The sequence below is a fragment of the Leucoraja erinacea genome, chromosome 1 (assembly GCF_028641065.1).
Source record: "Leucoraja erinacea ecotype New England chromosome 1, Leri_hhj_1, whole genome shotgun sequence".
NCBI classification, from domain to species: domain Eukaryota; kingdom Metazoa; phylum Chordata; class Chondrichthyes; order Rajiformes; family Rajidae; genus Leucoraja; species Leucoraja erinaceus.
Genome location: NC_073377.1, coordinates 109,049,577 through 109,068,849, shown reverse-complemented (window position 1 = coordinate 109,068,849; position 19,273 = coordinate 109,049,577). Strand labels below are relative to the sequence as shown.

The window sequence follows — 19,273 nt, the reverse complement described above, 5'->3', positions numbered from 1 at the left end:
CATACCATACTGTGATACAGTTGGTAAGGATGCTCTCAATGGTGCAGCGGTAGAAGTTCACCTGAATCTGAGGAAACAGATGGACCTTGTTTAGTCTCCTCAGGAAGAAGAGATGCTGGTGAGCCTTCTTGATCAGAGTAGAGGTATTGTGGGTCCAAGAGAGGTCATCGGAGATGTTGACCCCCAGGAACCTGAAGCTGGAAACACATTCCACCTCCGTCCCGTTAATGTGGATGGGGGTGCGCGTGCCGCCCCTAGACTTTCTGAAATCTACAATGAGCTCCTTGGTCTTCTTGGAGTTAAGGGCCAGGTTGTTGTCAGCGCACCATGCTGCTAGGAGCTGGACCTCCTCCCTATAGGCCGACTCATCGTTGTTGCTGATGAGGCCAATCACCGTTGTATTATCTGCATTCTTCATGATGGTGTTAGTACCATGTACAGGTGTGCAGTCGTAGGTGAAGAGGGAGTAGAGGAGGGGGCTCAGCACACAGCCCTGTGGAATGCTGGTGTTCAGGGTGAGGGTTGAAGAGGTGTGCTTGTCTAACCTAACAGACTGGGGTCTGTTGGTTAGCAAGTCCAATATCCAGTTGCAGAGGGAGGGGTCGATGCCCAGGTCACCGAGTTTGGTGATCACTTTGGAGGGTATAATGGTGTTGAATGCTGATGAAACCCATGTGGTCACAGGGTGAACGTACAAACTCCGTACAGTCAGGATTGAACCCGGGCCTCTGGTACCCCAGCAACTCTACCACTGCACCACTGTTTTGCCCCCCTACATTGAAAAGTTACAGGGAAAAAGTCTAGCGGCCACTAGGAGGTAGGTTAGAAGATTATGACTACCCCTTAACTAATCGGAGAACCATTTAGGAATCTGATAACAGAGGGGAAGAAGCTGTTCCTGAGTCTAGCGGTGTTTGTTTTCAAGCTGCTGCATCTTCTGCTTGACAGGAGTGGGAAGAAGAGAAGACAATAGAGAAGCTGCAAATCTGAAACAAAATAAGGTTATTTTAAATTTAACTCTGTTCCCATTCATTCCAACCTTCTCAGGTCATATTTATAGGTGAGGAAGCCGTTGACGAAGGTGGAGTTTCACGGGAGTTCTTCACTGTTATTGCCACGGAATTTTGCAGTCGACCAAAGATCCTCAAGCAATACGATGAATCCAGACTTGTTTGGTTCCCGGAATGGGTAAGGGAATCAGAATGGTAGACATGTCCTGTTTCCCTCTGAACCTTTCCTACGCACGTACCTGGCCAAATGCCTTTCAAATATTGTTACTGTACCTGCCTCAACTACCTCCTCTGGCAGCTCGTTCTATATACATACCACCCTCTGCTGCCCCTCAGATTCATATTAAAGCTGGTCCTATTTGCCTGCATTTGGCCCAAAGTTTAAGGGAGATATGCGGGGTGATTTTAATGCACACAGGGTGGTGAGAGCATGGAACGTGCTGCAGAGGTGGTAATTGGAGCAGATACATTAGTGGCATTTAAAAGACCTTTGGATGGATACATGGATATGAAGAGAATGGAGAATGGGTTATGATCTTACAGGGGTGTATAAAATCATAAATAGATTGAGTAGGCGCACTGAGACTCTTACCCAGAGTAGGGGGAATGAGAACCAGATGACATCAGTTTAAGGCGAGGGAGGTTAGATTTAATAGGAATCTGAGGGGTAGCTTTTTAACACAAAGGGTGGTGGGTGTATGTCGAGCTGACGGAGGAGGTAGTTGACGCAAGCACTATCACAACGTTTAAGAAACATTTAGGCAGGTACATGGATAGGACAGTTTAGAGGGATTTGGGACAAACACTGGCAGGTGGGACTAGCGTAGATGGGACATGTTGATTGCTGTGGGCAAGTAGTGCTGAAGGGCCTGTTTCCTCGCTGTGTGACTCTGTGGAGGGAGATAATGTTTGGCACGGGCATTGTGGGCTGAAAGGTCTGTTCTTGTGCTGTAGTGTTCTATGTTCTAATCCCACTCGCCAGTTCCAGATGTGAACTCGCTAGTTTCAAGTGCCCAGTTGCCCAGCCAAGCTGTGATATATTCTGATAGTCCAGTTTAGTTTCCTTTAATTTAGCTTAGCTTATTGTCGCATTGACATACAATGAAAAGCTTTTTTGTTGCAATCTAGCTGTCCTCAGAGTATAGATACAGGATAAAGGAAATAAATTTTAGATTGAGATAAAATCCAGTAAAGGCCAATTACAGATAGTCAAAAGTCTCCAATGAGGTAGATGGTAGTCAGGACCAAGATTTTCACAATGCATCCATAGAAATTAACGAGTCATTGGAGACGTGTCAAACTTCCTTATGTCTTCTGAGGATGTTTCTTGGTTTCTTGGTTTCCTGGTCCTCCAAAATATTCCAAATGGAATTTAAACTGGAGGTGGGTGTGCTCTCTAGGCCATAATATCACTGTGGTTGGACCAGGTCAAATTGTTGGTGACGTTTCCATCTTGGAACTAGAAGCTCTCGACCATTTCCACTTCGCCACCTTTCATGCAGACTGATGCCTGTACTCCTCCCCGCTTCATAACTTCATCAGTTCTAGGGACAGACTTAGACAATTCAGTCCATGAAGTCCACACTGCCATTCAATCACTGCTGATCTATCTTTCCCTCTCAACCCCATTCTCCTGCCTTTGCCCCATAACCCCGGACACCCGTACTATTCAGAATCTGTCAATCCCCACCTTAAGAATACTTGTTAGCTTGGCCTCCATAGCCATGTCTGGCAATGAATTCCACAGATTCACCACCCACTGACCAAAGAAATTCCTCCTCATCACCTTTCTAAAGATGCATCCTTTTATTCTGAGGCTATGGCCTCTGGTTCTAGACACTCCCGCTAGTGGAATCATCCTCTCTACCTTCACTCTATCCAGGTCTTTCGCTATTCGGGCAGTTTCAATGATCATTCTTCTAAACTCCAGTGAGTAGAGACCCAGTGCAAACACTCATCATATGTTAACACAATCATTCTGGGATCATTCTCGTAAACCTCCTTTGGACCCACTCCAATGCCGGCATATCCATCCTCAGATATGTGGCACAAAACTGCTCACAATACCACAGATGCAATCTGACAAGGGCCTTTTAAAGCCTCAGCATTATATCCCCATCTTTGTATTCTAAGAATACATTTAATTCTGAAATAAATGCTAGCATTTCATTTGCCAACATCACTACTGATTCGACTTGCAAATTAACTTTTTGGGAATCCTGCACCAACACTCTCACGTCCCTTTGCACCTCAGATTTTTTAATTCCTTGCCTATTTAGAAAATAGTCTATGCCTTTATTCCTACTGCATGACTCTACACTTTGCTACGCTGTATTCCATCGGCTACTTTTCAGGCCACTCTCCCAACCTGTCCAATAGATCAGGTAGACACACAGAGTCTCTTGCCCAAAGTAGAGGAATCGAGGGTCAGAGGACATACATTTAAGGTGCGGAGAGGAATGATTTAAAGGAAATCTGAGGGGTAGCTTTTTTCACACAATGGGTGGTGGGTGTATGGTGAAGGTAATTGAGGCAGGTACGTTAAATCTATCGCTGAGTTAAAGAAACATTTAGACAGGTGTGTGGATAGGACAGGTTTAGAGGGATAAGGGCCAAATGCAGGCAGGTGGGACCAGTGTAGATGGTACATGTTGGCCAGTGTGGGCAAGTTGGGCCTAACGGCCTGTTTCCACACTCCATCAATGATGTGGATGTGCAGTTTACCAGGGAGTACAAATACCTGGGAGTGTACCTGGACAGTAAACTGGTCTGGTCCAGGAATGCTGAAGCTCTATACGAGAAGGAACAGAGCCATCTGTACTTTTAGAGAAGGCTCCGTCTGCAATGAGATGCTGCAAATCAAGTCAAGTCAAGTCAAGTTTATTTGTCACCTACACATACGAGATGTGCAGTGAAATGAAAGTGGCAATGCTCGCGGACTTTTGTGCAAAAGACAAACAACAAAACAACCAAACAAATTATAAACACAATCATAACACACATATTCTTTTACATAATAAATAATAGAAGGAAAAACGTTCTGTAGAGTTAGTCCCTGGTGAGGGACCAAAGAGGGCAGATGTTCTACCAATCGGTGGTAGCCAGGGAGAAGTCTGTGGTCGCCAATATGATCAACAAACTCATCACGAAGGCTGGCTCCATCCTGGGGGGGGAGTTGGAGTTGGATTCATGGGAGGTGGTCTTGAAGGGGAGAATGCTCCTCAAACTGTGGAGCATTCTGGCCAATACAGATCACCCCCTCCATGACACTCTGGTCAACCTGAGGAGTACCTTCAGCAACAGACTGGATCCACCAAGATGCAGAATAGAACGTCACAGGAGATCCTTCTTCCCTGTGGCTATCAAACTGTACATCTCCTCCCCTTCTTTCATGGCGTGGACCGGGACTGAGACTGAGTCCCACCCCCCCCCCCCTCACCGACCTCCTCAATCTTTGCACATCCCCAAAGCCTTACCACACTTCACTTTAATTTCATGTTTCATGTATTTTGTGTTTTTTATGACTGTTGGTGAATTAATTTCCCTCCTGGGATAAATAAACTATCGTATCGTATCGTATCGTATCGTATGACTATGATCAGTGACACCAAGACAAGTAATGAGTGCTGATGAATGGGTTACATTGTACATTTTTAAACACACAGGAGCCAGAAATCAATGATGTATTTCGCCTGCTGGGCATTATCTGCTGGCTGGCCCTGTACAATGGTTATGTGGCGGACTTCCACTTCCCATTGGCCCTCTACAAGAAGCTGCTAAATGAACAACCTACTCTCGATGACCTGAAGGAACTCTCCCCAACAGTCGGCCGGTAAGTCATGCTCATAAGTTCATGTCAGAGGAGCAGAATTAGGTCATTTGTCCCATCAAGTCTACTCAGCCATTCAATAATGGCTGATCTATCTTTCCGTCTCAACCCCATTCTTCTGCTTCCTCCCCATAACCCCTGACACTCTTACTAATCAAGAACTGATCAAGCTCTACCTTAAAAATATCCAATGACTTGGCCTCCACAGCTGTCTGTGGCAATGAATTCCACAGATTCACCAACCTCTGACTAAAGAAATTCCTCCTCCTTTCTTCTGTCTTTTTATTCTGAGGCTAAGGCCTATGATCCTAAATGTTCCCACTAGTGGAAACATCCTTATCACATCCACTCTATCCAGGCCTTTCACTATTCGGTAAGTTTTAATGAGGTCACCTCTCATCCTTCTAAACTCAGTCTCAGATGCTTCGTTAAATCCGGTTGAGAGCCATGGAGCTGGGCTATTAACCTTCATTGGTCTCATTTGATCAATCCAACTGAGTCATCAGAACGGAGACACAAGAAACTGAAAACAGATGCTGGAATCTTTACCAAAACACCAAGTGCTGGAGGAACTCAGTTATTCAGGCAGCATCTGAGAAGGGAATTAAAGGCCAGATGATGTTTCGGGTCGGGACCCTTCCTCAGGCTGATTGGAGCAGGCGGGAAAAGTGGTGGGAAAGGACAAAGCTTGGATACAGATGAGGGGGGTGATTTGATTGGCAGATGGGTGGAGTAAGCGACAAAGGCTACACGTGACAAGGAGACAAGAAGATGTCAGATAAGGAGAGGAGAGGAGAGGAGGAGTGAAATGAAAAGCCGGACGGAGGAATATGGGGTGAAAGGGGATAGGGTGGAAAAAGATGGGGGACAAAAGGGAGATGGGGGACCCGGAGATTGGAGGAGGAGAAAGGAACAGGGTGACTGGAGGTGGGAGAAATGTGCGTCACAGGTGGGTGGCAAGGGAAAGAGAAGGTGGAAGAGCAAGAGGTGGGGATGCAAGAGTTACTTGAAGTTAGAGAAATCAATATTCTCTATGATTAGAATGGTGGCCGATTAGGAAAGGGGGAGATGCAACGAGACCTGGGTGTCATGGTACACCAGTCATTAAAAGTAGGCATGCAGGTGCAGCAGGCAGTGAAGAAGGCGAATGGTATGTTAGCATTCATAGCAAAAGGATTCGAGTATAGGAGCAGGGAGGTTCTACTGCAGTTGTACAGGGTCTCAGTGAGACCACACCTGGAGTATTGCGTACAGTTTTGGTCTCCTAAACTGAGGAAAGACATTCTTGCCATAGAGGGAGTACAGAGAAGGTTCACCAGATTGATTCCTGGGATGTCAGGACTTTCATATGAAGAAAGACTGGATAGACTCGGTTTGTACTCGCTAGAATTTAGAAGATTGAGGGGGGATCTTATAGAAACTTACAAAATTCTTAAGGGGTTGGACAGGCTAGATGCAGGAAGATTGTTCCCGATGTTGGGGAAGTCCAGAACAAGGGGTCACAGTTTAAGGATAAGGGGGAAATCTTTTAGGTCCGAGATGAGGAAAACTTTTTTCATACAGAGAGTGGTGAATCTCTGGAATTCGCTGCCGCAGAAGGTAATTGAGGCCAGTTCATTGGCTATATTTAAGAGGGAGTTAGATGTGGCCCTTGTGGCTAAAGGGATCAGGGGGTATGGAGAGAAGGCATGTACAGGATACTGAGTTGGATGATCAGCCATGATCATATTGAATGGCGGTGCAGGCTCGAAGGGCTGAATGGCCTACTCCTGCACCTATTTTCTATGTTTCTAATATTCATACCACTGAGTTGTAAGCTGCCCAAGTAAGATATGAGGTGCTGTAATTCCAATTAGCGCTGGGCCTCGCTCTGACAATGGAGGAGGCCCAGGACAGAAAGGTCAGTGTGGGAATGGGAGGGGGAGTTAAAGTGTTTAGCAACTGGGAGATCACGTAGGCCTAGGCGGACTGAGCAGAAATGTTCAATGAAACGATTGCCGAGCCTGCGCTTGGTCTCATTGAAATATGGAAGTCCACACCTGGAACCGCTGACACAGTAGATGAGGTTGGAGGAGGAGCAAGTGAACCTCTGCTTCACCTGAAATGTCTGTTTGGGTCCTTGGATGGAGTCGACGGGGGAGGTAAAGGGACAGGTGTTGCATCTCCTGCGGTTGCAGGGGAACATACCTGGGGAGGGGGTGGTTTGGGTTGGAAATGATGAGTTAAGCAAGGAATTGCAAAGGGAACGGTCTCTACAGAAAGTGGAAAGGGGTGGAGATGGGAAGATGTGGCTGGTGGTGGGATCCTGTTGGAGGTGGAGAAAATGTTGGATGATTTTGTGCTGTATGTGACGGCTGATGGGGTGAAAGATGAGGACTAGGGGGGCTGTTGCATCTGGAGGGAGGGGGAGCAAGAGCGGACCTGTGGGATACTGGGGAGACCTTAGTGAGGGCCTCATCTATGATGTGTGGAAGTCCCAAAAGCCGTGAATACATTAAAACAAGCTGCCAGTTGGTATGTTATTTAACATATTCATTTTCACTACCTTTGAACTCCACTCCATGCAGTTTCAGGAGACGATAGCTATTATCGACTATTTAACATACTCACTGTTATTTCTCCTCCAATACACACAGACGCCAGTAACACATTTGTTATTACTACCTTTGAATTCCACTGCGTGCAAAATTCAGAGGACACCAGCTCGTATCAATTGTCAATATATTCATTGTCCTTACCTTGACACATACAGCACACAGATGCCACCAGCTAGTATCTGCTATTTAACACATTTACTTCCTTATCTGTGTACCCAATTAAGCCAAGACCCAAACAGTCGCAATCCAGTGTCAAATTATTAACACTGGATTGTTAATAATTATTAACACTATAAAATTATTAATTATTAAGTACGCTTACCTTTGTATCTTGTTGCAAGCGAAACCGAGAAGTCGCGACTCTTGTACAATGTAAAAGTAAACCACAAATCCTGTAATTAACACCAATCTACCTCACATCTGTACTTCCTCAGTTGGTATCTTTTTTGATGTAGACATTTCTTGCTGTACTGACTTAACTTTGGAGTTGTGATCACAATCTTTGACTGAGACACTTCTCCCCTTGGGCAAGTAAAACCCACTGCTGATGGTTACTCTAATAATAATAATAATAATAATAATAGTAATATCTTTTATGTCATTGCATATAAGCGAGGTATGTTACAATACTTGCCTTCAGCGGCGCTGCAATTCTGCCACTGGCCGTGTGCGCGATTTTGGCGCGTTTGGGGGGGGGGGGGGGGGGGGGCGGGATTAAAACGCATTTTTTTTTTTCGACCTGGTCCTGAATTATATTTTGTTGGAGTGCAAGATGTTGCTAAAGAATCGTTCCGATGGCCGTTCTGTGTGTTTTTAAAAAACACACACAGCCCGACAAGATAATCGCTGGAGTGATTTTAAAATCAGCTTCTGAAGCCGTCAACGCCGACAACGGGGCCGGATTTTATGTAGGGGACAGGTAAAAGAAAGTAGTTTATTTTTATGTATAAAAGTGTTTCTTAAGATGTATTTAATTCACATTTTAAGTTGCGAAACGGCGAATTAGTCCCCGAACAAATCGGCAGAGTATTTGCTGCCGATATGGGGGACTAAATCACAGCAACCTCAACGTTCCAAATGGTCCCATTCCAGAAAACCCCACTCGCAAACTGATTTAAATGGCCATTAATTTACAGGTATTAAACATTAAAATTAATACAGGTTCCTTCCATTTGGCCTATAAACCCATGACAATGAGATTTAAAAATTATGTTATATTCTGAATTCTTGTGTGAATGTTATTTGGACACTTAGGCTATTTTAAAATGTTAATCTATTCTTAAGAAATGGATAGATGTTTCGATCTCGTAATTAATTTTGTCATTAGCTACAATTAGGTAACTAACTAACTATATGGTTTAATTTCAAGTCATCTAAGTAAGATTGTTTCATATTTGTTTCAGAATGCTTCAATCTATAACAACTGAACATTTTTAAGAAAGTTGTGGGCTTTTAAATATTCTCGATCACAGCTTTTGTGTTAAGTCAATGAAAAAACAATAGGGAACAAGATGCCAATTTCCGAGTATGAAAATGGCCATAACTATTTTAATACTGAAGATATGAAAGTGATTTAGGTGTCAAATTATTCTTTTTATGCTTTATCTGATGGGATAAATTAAAGACGATTTTTAAAATCGCAAAACTTTGTAACATTGCTACATAAGCGCAACGAGGTTTGGTATGCAGCTTCCATCTGATGTTATAACATAAATAGCTAATAAAATTTAATTTAGATACCCCGAGAACTTCAATAAACCCCTGTTTGTAAATCTTAAAGTTTCATGGATTACAGGATAGCTCTTCACGATCCTGGTCAAAGTTGAGTTCAGTTTAATTTAGAGATACAGCGTGCAAACCAGCCCACAGTCCCACCGAATCAATGCTGACCATTGAACACATCTGCACCAGGTCTATTCCACACACGAGGGACAGTTTACAGAAGACAATTCACCTACAAACCTGCACGTCTTTGGAATGGGGGAAGAAACTAGAGCACCCAGAGAAAAGCCACTCAGTCACAGGGAGAACGTACAAACTCTGTACAGCCAGCACCCGTAGTCAGGATCGAACCCGGATGTCTGAAGTTGTAAGGCAGCAACTCTACTGATGTTGCTAGTTTGGTGCCCTAGATTGTTAACGCAGTCAGTGGTGGAGCAAGAAAGCCAGAGCCAGTGAGGCATCAGCCGCTTGCAAACTCGAGTTTGCTTCAATCATGTTTCCCTCAGCAGTTGGTCATTGATTTGCTTTCCTTTTTCCTGCAGAAATCTTCAGGAGCTTCTCAATTATGAGGGTGATGACTTGGAGGAGATATTCTGCATGGATTTCACAGTAAGTCACAGTTGCCTTTCTCTTAAGCTTGTTCTGATCTTTGTCCCTCTGCTCTGACTGGAGCTCAGGTCCCAATACCCTAGCCCCAGCTCAGTAAATTCTCCCATTATAGGTAGCGCCCATTCCCTTTCCCCCACCTCCACTGTCCCCCACCCTGGTGCACAAACTCGTATCTCCCACCATCCCACCCCATTTTCACTTCATTCCCCAGTCCCCTTCCTTCAACATCGTTCCCTCTGGCTTTTCATTTCACTCCTCCTCTTCTCTCCTTATCTGACAATTTTTTGTCTCCAGCCTTGGTCCACTCATCTGCCAATCACTTTCGTCCCCCCCCCCCCCCCCCCCCTGTATCACACTTTATTCACCCATCACTTGCCAGGCTTTGTCCCAACCCCACCTCTTTTCCAGCTTTTTCTCCCCTCTCCAGCAGTCTGAAGAAGAGTCTTGACCCAAAACATTACCTATCCATGTCCTCCAGAGATGCTGCCTGACCCGCTGAGTTACTCCAGAACTGTGTCGGGTTTTATTTTGGTAAACTGTTATCTGCTGTTTCATGTGCCTTCATTCAGTCTTCATAGATATCATAGTGGGAATGTCATTCTGCACTAGAGGAGACATGGAAGTGACTGAAGGGCACTCTACAATCCAGGACATACCCTTCCCATAGACATCAGCACTAAATATCATTATCCATCCCAACTGAAACTTCACCTATTCGTGTTCTCCAGAGATGCTACCTGACCTACATTATGTCTTTTTTTGTAAACCAGCAGCTGCAGTTCCTTTTTTCTCCAATTATTAATTTATCTAGTTAAGCAAGCCAGACCCACACCCACTGAACTAATGGCTCTGCAAGGAATATGATGCGTTTTCATACAAACTTAGTAACTATCTGAGTAATTAAGTTGCTTGCTGTCATTTCCAAAAATGTGCATTAAAAAAAATCTGTTGGCAACTTCTCCTGTCTCATGTTGAATTTATCTTTTAGATTGGGGCAGACATGGCTGATGGATCAATAACCAGACATGAACTCATTCCTAATGGTAAAAACATTCCAGTGCAAAGCCACAACAGGTCAGTTTTTTCAGACTTTAGACTTTAGAGAGATACAACATGGAAACAGGCCGTCCGGCCCACTGAGTCCGCGCCGACCATCAACCACCCACACATTAGTTCTATCCTACATACCAGGGACAATTTACTGAAGCCAATTAACCTACAGACCTGTACGTCTTTGCTGGGATAAAACAGGCATCGGGCTATTAAACACTACAACCTCAAATAAGCTCTGAAGTTCAATAGACTATTATTGTTATTATTATTGCACTACTATTGTTTGTTTTTTGAGTTTGTGTGTGTATGTATATTTGTGTGTGTGTGTGTGTGTATATATTTATGTGTATATGTGTGTGTGTGTGTACTTGTGGGTATGTGTATATATATACTTTTTTTCTCTCTCGTTTATCATATTGTTTACAGTGTACTATGTGTCCATATTCTGTTGTGCTGCAGTAAGTAAGAATTTCTTTGTTCTATCTGGGACACATGACGATAAAACACCCTTGACCCTCTTCAAACCCGAAACGTCACCTATTCCTTCTCTCCAGAGATGCTGCCTGTCCCGCTGAGTCACTCCAGCTTTTTGTGTCTATCTTCAGTTTAAACCAGCATCTGCAGTTCCTTCCTATACATACAGTTATCAGACTAGTTAACAGTCCTTCCAAAGTTGGTCCGATTGTCCAACCTACCTCATTGCGGGCATTGCACTTTTCTCTGCAACTGTAATGCTATAAACCTGTAACGATATATTCTGCACTCTGATATCTTTCTCCTTGTTCTACTTGTAGTACGTGTGCATGGCTTCATTGTACAGGGATGTTGTATGATTTGACTAATTAGAATATAAGCAATGTCTTTCCCTGTATCTCAAATATACGAGGTACAGAAGTGTGAAAACACACACCTCCGGATTTAGGGTCAGTTTCATCCCAGCTGTTATCAGGCAACTGAACCATCCTATCACCAACTAGAGAGTAGTCCTGAGCTACCATCTACCTCATTGGAGACATACAGACTATTTTCAATCAAATTTTACTGGACTTTATCTTGCACTAAATATTATTCCCTCTATCGGAACATGGACCCGTTGCAGTTCGCATACCGTCCGAACAGGTCCACGGACGATGCGGTCTCCCAGGTCTTGCACACCGCTCTCTCCCATCTGGACAGCCAGAAGGGGGGCTACGTGAGGATGCTGTTCATAGACTACAGTTCAGCCTTCAACACGATAGTCCCCACCAGACTGGCCGGGAAGCTAATGGAATTGGGGCTCAACACCTCCCTGTGTGCCTGGGTCCTGGACTTTCTCACCGCCAGGCCCCAGGTAGTCAAGATGGGAGGGAATACATCGGAGTCCCTCACCCTGAGCACAGGATCGCCCCAGGGTTGCGTCCTCAGCCCCCTATTGTACTCCCTGTACACACATGACTGTGTGGCTAGGTTCAGCTCCAACTCAATAATTAAGTTTGCTGATGACACTGTGGTGGTGGGCCTGATCTCAGACAATGATGAGAAGGCCTACCGGGAGGAGGTGGCTGATCTAGCACTCTGGTGCCAGGATAACAGCCTCCTCTTGAACATCAAAAAAACAAAGGAGCTGATCATGGACTTTAGGAGGGCACATCATCCGAGGACGTACACTCCATTGCGGATAAATGGGGATCCTGTGGATAGGGTGAACTGTTTTAAATATCTGGGAGTCCACATCTCTGAGGATATGACATGGGCATCACACACCTCAGCACTCGTGAGTAAGGCAAAGCAGCGCCTTTACCACCTCAGGCAATTGAGGAAATTCAGAGTGTCTCCGAGGATCCTCCAGTGCTTCTACGCAGCGGCGGTGGAAAGCATCTTGTCCGGGAACATTACCATCTGGTTTGGGAATTGCTCTGCCAAGGACAAGAAGGCTCTGCAGAGAGTAGTGCATTCAGCCGAACGCACAATGGGAACTTCATTCACCCCCCTGCAGGAACTATACAACAGGAGGTGCAACTCCAGAGCAAATAAAATCATGGGAGACCCCTTCCACCCCTGCAACGGACTGTTCCAGCTGCTACGGTCAGGCAAACGCCTCCGTTGCCATGCGGTGAGAACGGAGAGGTTGAGAAGGAGTTTCTTCCCAGAGGCAATTCGGACTGTAAACGCCTATCTCACCAGGGACTAACTCTACAGAACGTTTTTCCTTCCATTATTTATTATGTAAAAGAATATGTGTGTTATAACCATATAACCATATAACAATTACAGCACGGAAACAGGCCATCTCGGCCCTACAAGTCCGTGCCGAACAAAATTTTTTTTCCCCTTAGTCCCACCTGCCTGCACTCATACCATAACCCTCCATTCCCTTCTCATCCATATGCCTATACAATTTATTTTTAAATGATACCAATGAACCTGCCTCCACCACTTCCACTGGAAGCTCATTCCACACCGCTACCACTCTCTGAGTAAAGAAGTTCCCCCTCATATTACCCCTAAACTTCTGTCCCTTAATTCTGAAGTCATGTCCTCTTGTTTGAATCTTCCCTATTCTCAAAGGGAAAAGGTTGTCCACATCAACTCTGTCTATCCCTCTCATCATTTTAAAGACCTCTATCAGGTCCCCCCCTTAACCTTCTGCGCTCCAGAGAATAAAGACCTAACTTATTCAACCTATCTCTGTAACTTAGTTGTTGAAACCCAGGCAACATTCTAGTAAATCTCCTCTGTACTCTCTCTATTTTGTTGACATCCTTCCTATAATTGGGCGACCAAAATTGTACACCATACTCCAGATTTGGTCTCACCAATGCCTTGTACAATTTTAACATTACATCCCAGCTTCTACACTCAGAAGTGTTATGATTGTGTTTATAATTTGTTTGGTTGTTTTGTTGTTTGTCTTTTGCATAAAAGTCCGCGAGCATTGCCACTTTCATTTCACTGCACGTCTCGTATGTGTATGTGACAAATAAGCTTGACTTGACTTGATTTGATCGTGTATCTGTACACTGTGGATGGCTTGATTGTAATCATATATGATCTTTCCGCTGACTGGATAGCACAAAACAAAAAAGCTTTTCACTGTACATGTGACAATAAACTATATAAAACTAAAATAATCTAGACAATAGCAATAGTAATTGTCCAGTCTCAAGAAAGGTCTCGACCTGAAATGTCACGTATTCCTTTTCTCCAGAGGTGCTGCCTGACCCACTGAGTTACTTCAACATTTTGTGTTTATCAATAGGAAACCAACACCAATACCAACCGATACAACTTCAGTTTAATAATCTCTCTCATGGATTTTTCTTTCTCAGGAAGTTATTCGTTGACAAATATGTGGACTACATATTTAACACATCGGTGGAGAAACATTTCCAAGCTTTCTCTGAAGGGTTTCGATATGTTCCTTTGCCAGTTGTAGATTTGTTCCTTCCTGACGAATTGATGGCTCTTCTCCAAGGAAACATGCTGTACGACTGGCCTCAGCTGGAGGAGGTAAGCGATTCACTGATGATACTTTATTGTCACATGTTCCGAGGCACTGTGAAATGCTTAGCTTTGCACGTAACCCTGTAAAATCATACAGCAGACCTTACCCCTTACGATTACGGTGTAGGCCATTTAGGACTGAGATGAGGAAAAACTTTTTCTCCCAGAGTGTTGTGAATCTGGAATTCTCTGCCACGGAAGGCAGTGGACCCCAATTCACGGGATATTTTTAAGAGAGAAAACAGGAACGGGGTACTGATACTGGATGATCAGCCATGATCATATTGAATGGCGGTGCTGGCTCGAAGGGCCGAATGGCCTTCTCCTGCACCTATTGTCTATGTTTCTCTATGTTTCTAGGCAGTACACAGGTGTCACCACGTTTCAGGCACTGACAAAGTTACAAAGGTTCAGCAAACAGCTATCTACTGCCTGCCGACGCACATGGCTGCAGGAGGTCTCCAGCTGGGTCCCCCATTCCCCCATCACTCTTGGTGACCATCCGTCGGGTCACACTTCATATTCGCCCCCCCCCCCCCCCCCCCCCCCCCCCACCCCCACCAGGTAGCTCTTGGCGTCCCTCCTCACTCTCGGCGGCCCCCCTGTGCGATGATGGTTCTGCTGTGACCACAACTCTGTCTCACAATCAGCTTCAGTGTCATTACACCTTACATTAAATGTAACCACTCTGGTTTCAGATGCCTCTAAGATCTAGCTGGATTCTCAGATTATTTCAAAGCAACATTATCAAAAAGGCAAGTTGTCAGAACTGCTGCGGCACAGTGGCGCAGAGGTAGAGTTGCTGCCTTAAAGCCCCAGAGTCCAAGGTTCGATCCTGACTGTATGACTAAGAGTGGTGGATGCCTGGAACTCGTGGTGGAGGCCTATGTAATAGTGGTGTTTAAAAGACTTTTAGATAGGCACATGGATATGCAGCGAATGGAGGGATATGGATTATGTGCAGGCAGATAGAAGTTAGTCTTGGCATCATGTTTGACATGGACATTGTGGCCTGCAGGGCTGTACTGTGCAATGTTCTATCCTGATAAAAATCCCGACAGCCAGCACATTAGATCTGCAATCTGAAGAAGGGTCCCGACCCAAAATGTCGTCCGTCCATTTCCCTCCACAGATGCTGCCCGACCCGCTGATTTATTTCAGCACTTTGTGCTTTTCTCAAGACTCCAGTATCTGCAGTTCCTCATGTCCCCAAGCTCACAGGACCCGTGGGTGAGGTGGGATTTCCTGCCCTCACAGTGTTACTTGAAGGATGAGGGGTGACCTCATTGAAACTTAACGAATAGTGAAAGGCTTGGATAGATTGGATGTGGAGAGGATGTTTCCACTAGTGGGAGAGTCCAGGACCAGAGGCCATAGCTTCAGAATAAAAGGAGGTACATTTAGAAAGGAGATGAGGAGACATTTCTGTCGCCAGAGAGTGATGAATCAGGAATTTATACAACAGACGGCTGTGGAAGCCAAGTCATTGAATACTTTTTATTGTGGATTGATAGATTCTTGATTAGTACTGCTGTCAGGGGTTATGGGGAGAAGGCAGGAGAATAGGGGTTTGAGAGGGAATGATAGATCCGCCATGATTGAATGGTGGAGTAGACTTGATGGGCCGAATGGCCTAATTGTGCTCCTATCTATCTTTATTACTAAAAGTCTGATCTTGACCGCTTTTGGCTCGCTGTGGTGTGATTACGGAGAGAACGCCACCACCTACGGCCGTCATTTTTGGCGACCTCGCTTAGAGCACCCCTCCGCCTTCCGGGCCCGGAGGATTTTTCCCATGATGAAAAATCAGAGAGATATTAATGTTTAAAAAAAAATCCCCATTCTCTCTGCTGCCCAAGGGGGCAGGACTACAAAACCCGGAAGTGTAGTCCCTCACTCAGTCTCTGCCAGATCCAGGAAGCGAGAGGGTCACGGCTCTCTGAGCTGTGAATAACGCTGTAAGGTGGCTGCTGCCCAATTGTTTGCCTCGCCTTTTTAACAAGTTTGTGTTCACAAAATGAATTTTGGTTGCCGGGTGGCTGCTGCCCAATTGTTTAGGAAAAGGGGAGAAGCAACGAGACCTGGTGTCATGGAACACTTAGTCATTGAATGTAGGCATGCAGGTGCAGCAGGCAGTGAAGAAGGTGAATGGTATGTTGGCGTTCATAGCAAGAGGATTTGAGTATCGGAGCAGGGAGGTTCTACTGCAGTGGTACAGGGTCTTGGTGAGACAACACCTGGAGTATTGCGTACAGTTTTGGTCTCCTAATCTGAGGAAGGACATTCTTGCAATAGAGGGAGCGCAGAGAAGGTTCACCAGACTGATTCCTGGGATGTCAGGACTTTCATATGAAGAAAGACTGGATAGACTTGGCTTGTACTCGCTAGAATTTAGAAGATTGAGGGGGATCTTATAGAAACATACAAAATTCTTAAGGGGTTGGACAGGCTAGATGCAGGAAGATTGTTCCCGATGTTGGGGAAGTCCAGAACAAAGGGTCACAGTTTAAGGATAAAGGGGAAATCTTTTAGGACTGAGATGAGAAAAACATTTTTTACACAGAGAGTGGTGAATCTCTGGAATTCTCTGCAACAAAATGTAGTTGAGGCCAGTTCATTGGCTATATTTAAGAGGGAGTTAGATGTGGCCCTTGTGGCTTAGGGCAGTGGCTCTCAACCTTTTTTCAGTGATGTACCCCTTGTGAAATTTTTTTTCAGCCAAGTACCCCCTAACCAGCGCAAAGCATTTTTGGTTGAAAAAAAAAAGACTTAAAACACAGCACTGTGCCATCAGTGTCTGATTTATTAAACTTTTGAACTGATAAACACATACAAAATTCAAACATTTGAAAAAAAACTATTTTGAACATTTTAAATGTTAATAATCCATGACTAAATTTATTGCAAATATTTTTCATCACTAAAATGTAGTGATTCAAACAAATGTAGTGAAAACAGTGACCATATAACCATTTAAAACTATGAAATGAACCATTTAAAACTCCATAAATGTGCAAAACACTGCTCATTTGTAGTGGTCTCTCTTGAACTATTTGGAACGTTGTGCATTTCCACTGACATCTGTGGATTCATCCAGCTGGAGTGAAAAGGAGTCGCTAAGTTTTCCCACAACTTGCTCGACAATGTCTGTTCCCATTGTATCTACTCTGCGGCAAACAGAGTCATTTGAAAACGGTACAGTCTTTACTTTCTCCGCTGCGTTTTTGTCCAGCATAGTCTCAGCCAGCGCTACAGCCGCTGGAAGGAGCAGGTCTTCAGCGATAGTGAATGGCTTCTTGGCTTTAGCTACGAGCAAAGACGCTGTATAAGAGGCCTCCAGGGCTTTGGCTGATGTTGTGGAGGCCTTCCGCATCCTGTCTTGAGATGATTTGAATTCAGACAGTTTCCTCTTAAAAAGTCAGGTGGATTACCAACGTGACATCCATGTTTTGTCTTAAGATGACGCTGCAGATGTGCTGGCTTCATGCTACTGTTAGCTAATTTCTCCCCACAGAAAAAAACCCAGTGCCTTGGGTGGGTTGCAACTTGTGGACGTAAATCCAATTAAAACATAATCCTCAAGATACAGCCGGAATTTTTCCGGCTCTGGTTTGGCCTTCTTTGCCACTTGTCCCTCCGTGTTTTCAAAAGAATTGCTGCTGCGCTTCAACCACGACTCCATCGTTTGAGTTGTGATTGACAGGTGATGCCGGGTGGCATATGACAGGTTGGGTCGAACCATCCTGGAATGGGGGAGACTCTGGGTTTTTAGGATAATGAAATTGAATAGCCTACTGAATATAAAATTCATTTTATGAACTTATACTTATATTTTCCTAAAATATTTATTAAATAATTATTTTTAAAGGATTTTTGCATGGATGCTACTTTTTAAATATATGTAGGCCTATATTTTAAAATCTTACGTACCCCCTGGAGTGCCTTCATGTACCCCCAGGGGTATGCGTACACCCATTTGAGAACCACTGGCTTAGGGGATCAGGGGGTATGGAGAGAAGGCAGGTACAGGATACTGAGTTGGATGATCAGCCATGATCATATTGAATGGCGGTGCAGGCTCAAAGGGCCGAATGGCCTACTCCTGCACCTATTTTCTATTTTCTATGTATGCTTCTATGTTTGCCTTGCCTTTTTTACGAGTTTGTGTTCACAAAATGAATTTTGGTTGTCAGGTGACTGCAGCCAAATTGTTTGCCTTGGCTTGGCTTTTAAAATCGTTGCAACAGTTGGCTGCCAGCCCAAGAATCCATTCGGCCCACAATGTCTATACTAGCCCTCTGGAAACCAGTACCTTCGGCCTGCAACACCCATACTAGCGCAACAGAAAGCCCCCACCCCTCCACCGGCAATATTGGAATTGGTGGAGAGGTGGAATATTGCATTGGTGACCAGTCCTCCCATGTGATGCTGGGACCCAACGGGTCCCATTTAGTCTAGTAACCTATAAACTTATGAAGTTTCTCTGCCCTCTCTGACAGAACGCCAGTTACAGGTCGGGCTACACAAGAACGGATGAAGCCATTGTCCAGTTCTGGCAGATGTTTCATGAGCTAACCCAGGAGGAGAAGAAGCATTTCCTGGGTGAGTCATCCAGCTGGTTTCAATCGTTCAGTCGGGTTTTGGTGAAGCGTACGAAGATCGTTTGACGGCTCTGGGCCTGAACTTGCTGGGATTTAGAAGGATGAGGGGTGACCACCATCAGGGGTTAAGGGGAGAAGGCAAGTGGATGGGGTAATCCTCTTCTGCATCATATCCAAAGCCTCCACATGCATCCTCTAGTGGTTGGGGGGAGTGGGAAGCAAAGAGGTAAGTTATAGAATAAGTTAAAGTTTATAAAGGGGATTGACTGTCCAACTCATTCAGTGATGGAAGTTGGTCACATGTTCACCCGTCCACAGTCCCATACTCCCACTGGCTGGTTTCATAAGTTCCTAAATTCATAAGTCATG

General features: G+C 44.7%; 1 protein-coding gene across 1 annotated transcript in view; it reads left to right on the top strand.

The window, feature by feature from the left end:
- LOC129700560 (probable E3 ubiquitin-protein ligase HERC4) overlaps positions 1-19,273 on the top strand; it is a 73,808-nt gene that overhangs the window by 48,263 nt on the left and 6,272 nt on the right. The window contains exons 17-22 of the mRNA XM_055641168.1: positions 1,048-1,188; positions 4,676-4,842; positions 9,701-9,767; positions 10,756-10,841; positions 14,129-14,309; positions 18,803-18,905. Coding sequence (XP_055497143.1) covers positions 1,048-1,188; positions 4,676-4,842; positions 9,701-9,767; positions 10,756-10,841; positions 14,129-14,309; positions 18,803-18,905 — 745 coding nt within the window. The remainder of the gene's footprint in view (positions 1-1,047; positions 1,189-4,675; positions 4,843-9,700; positions 9,768-10,755; positions 10,842-14,128; positions 14,310-18,802; positions 18,906-19,273) is intronic.